Source organism: Otolemur garnettii, unplaced genomic scaffold (assembly GCF_000181295.1).
Source record: "Otolemur garnettii isolate 467f Iridium unplaced genomic scaffold, OtoGar3 scaffold00034, whole genome shotgun sequence".
Taxonomy (NCBI): Eukaryota; Metazoa; Chordata; class Mammalia; order Primates; family Galagidae; genus Otolemur; species Otolemur garnettii.
The window spans coordinates 10135715-10139482 of record NW_003852429.1 but is presented as its reverse complement, the minus strand read 5'-3'; the positions used below and the strand labels follow the sequence as shown (position 1 = coordinate 10139482).

At 40.6% G+C, this 3768-nt stretch overlaps 1 protein-coding gene across 4 annotated transcripts in view; it reads left to right on the top strand.

Moving 5' to 3' along the window:
- The window catches only part of NALCN (sodium leak channel, non-selective), a 329433-nt gene that overhangs the window by 280661 nt on the left and 45004 nt on the right, over positions 1 to 3768 (top strand). For all 4 annotated transcript variants that reach the window (XM_023513101.1, XM_023513099.1, XM_023513100.1 and 1 more), the window contains 4 exons: positions 1587 to 1643; positions 1881 to 2001; positions 2099 to 2230; positions 3159 to 3326. In XM_023513101.1, coding sequence (XP_023368869.1) covers positions 1587 to 1643; positions 1881 to 2001; positions 2099 to 2230; positions 3159 to 3326 — 478 coding nt within the window. The remainder of the gene's footprint in view (positions 1 to 1586; positions 1644 to 1880; positions 2002 to 2098; positions 2231 to 3158; positions 3327 to 3768) is intronic.

The following is a 3768-nucleotide window of genomic DNA, read 5'->3' as shown; positions in this document are numbered from 1 at the left end:
TAAGAAGCTATCAGTAGGGTAAGTCTTGATGACACTGTATTTGTGGAGACCTAAGTTTCACAGGCAGCCAGTGGATGAGATGAATTTTTGTCAGGGGCAACTTTAAGTAAATATCCTGAAGACATCGTGTCCTAGAGGAAATGGGCAAACTTCCCATCTTCCCATTATAGAGTGGGGCTTCCCTGATACTATCATTTAAGTAAATGGATTCTTTTGTTATTAATCACTGTCTATTATGGGCTGAATTATCCCCCACACACACACATATATCCATATGTCGAAATTCTAACTCCTAGAACCTCAGAATGTGACTATATTTGGAGATGGGAACTTTACAGGGGTAATTAAATTAAAATGTGTTCATTAGGGTGGGCCTTAGTTCTGTAAGACTGGTTTCCTTGTAAGAAATATGGACACAGACTTATACAGAGAGACCGTGTGAAGGCCTGTGGGAGAGACGGGCATTACAAGTCAGAGGAGGCCTGAAACAGACCCTTCCCTCGCAGCGCGCAGGAGGAATCAGCTCTCCTGGCATCTTCCGCTGGGGCTTCCAGCCTCCAGAGCGATAAGAAAACAAATTCCTATTGCTTATGCCCCCGAGTCTGTGATGCTCTTTTATAGCAGCTCTGGGAAACTAATGCACATTACTATGACATTCCAGAGATGTGGGGAACCTCAGGGACCCACCAATTGTATCATTTGTTCACCGCCTCCTTCAAAAGAGAAGGATTTTTAGGTATTCAGAGATTAAGGATCAAGGACCCAGCTTGCACGTGGTCTCTCCTGATTCCCAGATTGGGGTTCTTTCTGCAGTTCTAGAGGACCTTCGCAATTTAAAACATTTGAGAAATAAGCATTAACATCTTTCCTGAGTTTTCACAAATAATAAAAAAAAAAAAAGATGAAAGTTTAAAAGGTGATTTGATCTGTTCCTAAAGTGGAATTGTCATCTTGTTGGCTGCCTACAAGTTAACATCCAACTGCTAAATCTCCACTTCATTCAGTGTGGTGTAATTCTCTGATGGTCAGTAACACAGCAGATGTTGAATACGACTGACAAAGGCTTTGCTGTAACTGGGGACACTACACAAAGTATGAAATCCTCCCTGACTATTGCTCGCAGCCTTTCAGAAGGCAAACGTCGGAAAGCCCTCTCCCAAGAAGTTCTATATAAATTATCCCACAAAATCACAGCTAACTGCAGGGTGAATAGTTCTAGTTAATTAATGGAATACTTTATTAAATAATTTGGGAGAACTTCCTTAAACTACTAAAGCAAACATTTTAAATGAGCGTTTCTAGGTCAAAATCAAAATTTAATTTTGCGATGTAGGGCTGTCAGGAATGAAGACACAAATTCTAAGTTGAACTATTTTGAAAACTATAAAATTTTTCTTTCCTAAGCAGCAACCAAAAATTCTTTGGGTATTTCTTTCATCTACTCTCCTTTGCTTGCCAAAGTGACATACAGTTAACATTTCTACAGTGGACGTGTTATAGAGGATATAAAAGAGTTGACAGGTAAACTAGATGTCCGTAAAGACTTGCTCTGTTGCAGAATGTCCTATGTGTGGTTTCTCTTCCAGATCTAAAACAGACCCCGTCACAGGAGCTGTGAAAAATACAAAGTACCATCAACTATAGTAAGCATTACCGCCTCCATTTTCCATGCACATTTGAAGTTTACTATACTATTTTACACTGCATAGAATTACAAAAATTCTCTTTTATTTTCTGGCTGTATAGTAGTGCTATGATTAGGGATTTATTTTTTAAAAATAGCAGCAGTCGTGTTAATAGAGAGCCAGAGGCCATCACCTGACTCTGGGAAGCCTTTCCTGGGACGTTTTTGATTCTCAGTTTTGTTTGGTCTTTGGCAGTGATTTGCTGGGCTTGGTCACTTACCTGGACTGGGTCATGATCGTCGTGACCATCTGCTCCTGCATATCCATGATGTTCGAGTCGCCCTTTCGCAGAGTCATGCACGCACCTACTTTGCAGGTACTCTGCTGCTCACACCTCAGCTCACGGATAAGGGGGAAATACGGACCTGCAATTTTTCTGCTCATGGTGACCAAACTGCGTCTCCCCGTTTCAGATTGCAGAGTATGTGTTTGTGATATTCATGAGCATCGAGCTTAATCTGAAGATTATGGCAGATGGCTTGTTTTTCACTCCAACTGCTGTCATCAGGGACTTTGGTGGAGTAATGGACATATTTATCTATCTTGTAAGTCTGTGGGTATTTCCTAAATGTAAAGAGTGATGATTTTGTGAAATCTCCTGCATTTCTTGGCATGAGAGCGAGATGTATGAGTCCCTGAGGTTGAAGGGCCCTGAGTTCTTAAGTGATGTTATTTATTAATGATATGCAAATAAGGAACTCACATATAAAATCTCAATTAAAAGCATTATAAATATCTATGTATGGGTAGTGATATTGTTTAAATATACCAACCACAACTGTATGTGTGAATGAGATATGCATTACTAAGGCCTGAAATAGAAAATCCAGTTTGCCTCCCATACTTCCTGGGGCTTCTATACTAAAAAAGAAAAAATGATTGCCTCATAGAAATCATGTTGGTTATTAATGAGCCCCCTTCCCGTTAAACACAAACTATAGTGATTGTGTTGGTCCTCTATCTGATTACAGCGCACAGAACACATAGCTATAGCAGGCACCCATTCAACTATCCATTTAAATTAAATTGGGGAACCATAGGAATGGACTCAAAAGAAATTGTATTTCTTCTGTATGTCCAAGAAGACATGAAATCAATGTTTTTGCAGATGCAACAAAGAGAATTATGGTCACAAACAGGTAGCATGTTGCAGATTATTAATAAAAATAGTAGTAACCTTGATTAAAAAAAAGTTCTACTGATATTGAATCAGGGGGGCTACCGTGTGATAAGTTAAAGACGGAGCAGAGTGCACCGGGGTCCGCATAGGTGCAGTGTGGGCACCCCGCTTCCCTCCTGTGTGCACACAATGACTTTCCTTTGAGGATTCTAACAGGCCTAGATTAAGTTCACGGTGCAAAGTTAACAGATTGCAAACACCAACAGCTGAATTCCTGTCACCCCTAAATGAAAATTCGTGGCTAATGGAGAATAAATTGCGTAAGTCCCGGAGATTATTTCTTTCCCCTCTAGGTGAGCTTGATATTTCTTTGCTGGATGCCTCAAAACGTTCCTGCGGAATCGGGAGCTCAGCTGCTCATGGTTCTCCGGTGCCTGAGACCTCTGCGCATATTCAAGCTGGTGCCCCAGATGAGGAAAGTCGTCCGAGAACTTTTCAGCGGCTTTAAGGAGATTTTTTTGGTTTGTTGGAGTTATCTTTGCTTCCAGTTCATGACAGTTCCACTCTGTAATGTAGCTAATGAGGGGATAAAGCAAGTCTTGCTTCCTTGTCAAGGACAAGTTTATACTTTTATTACCAAAGGGTTATAAAGACTAACAAAATGCAATGCGCCTTCCAAAACATCACCCATGAGTGCTGCTGCCTGTCAGTTTATGCAGTTCCAGAACAAGGCACGGAGCACTCTGATGAATGGGACATCAAAGAGGTCATGCCTGCCGTTTCATTCCTAACTCTTGACACTGATTTCTACTTTAAGTGTTAGTGTCCCCATCAGGAAATTAAGAATAAGACGATCCAATCCATCTCCTTCACAAATGGATTTAGGAATTAATTCATCTGGGCTCATAATCTCATAGAATGTGTCTCCAGATATGAGAAGTATTAACCAAAAAAGCTTAAAAA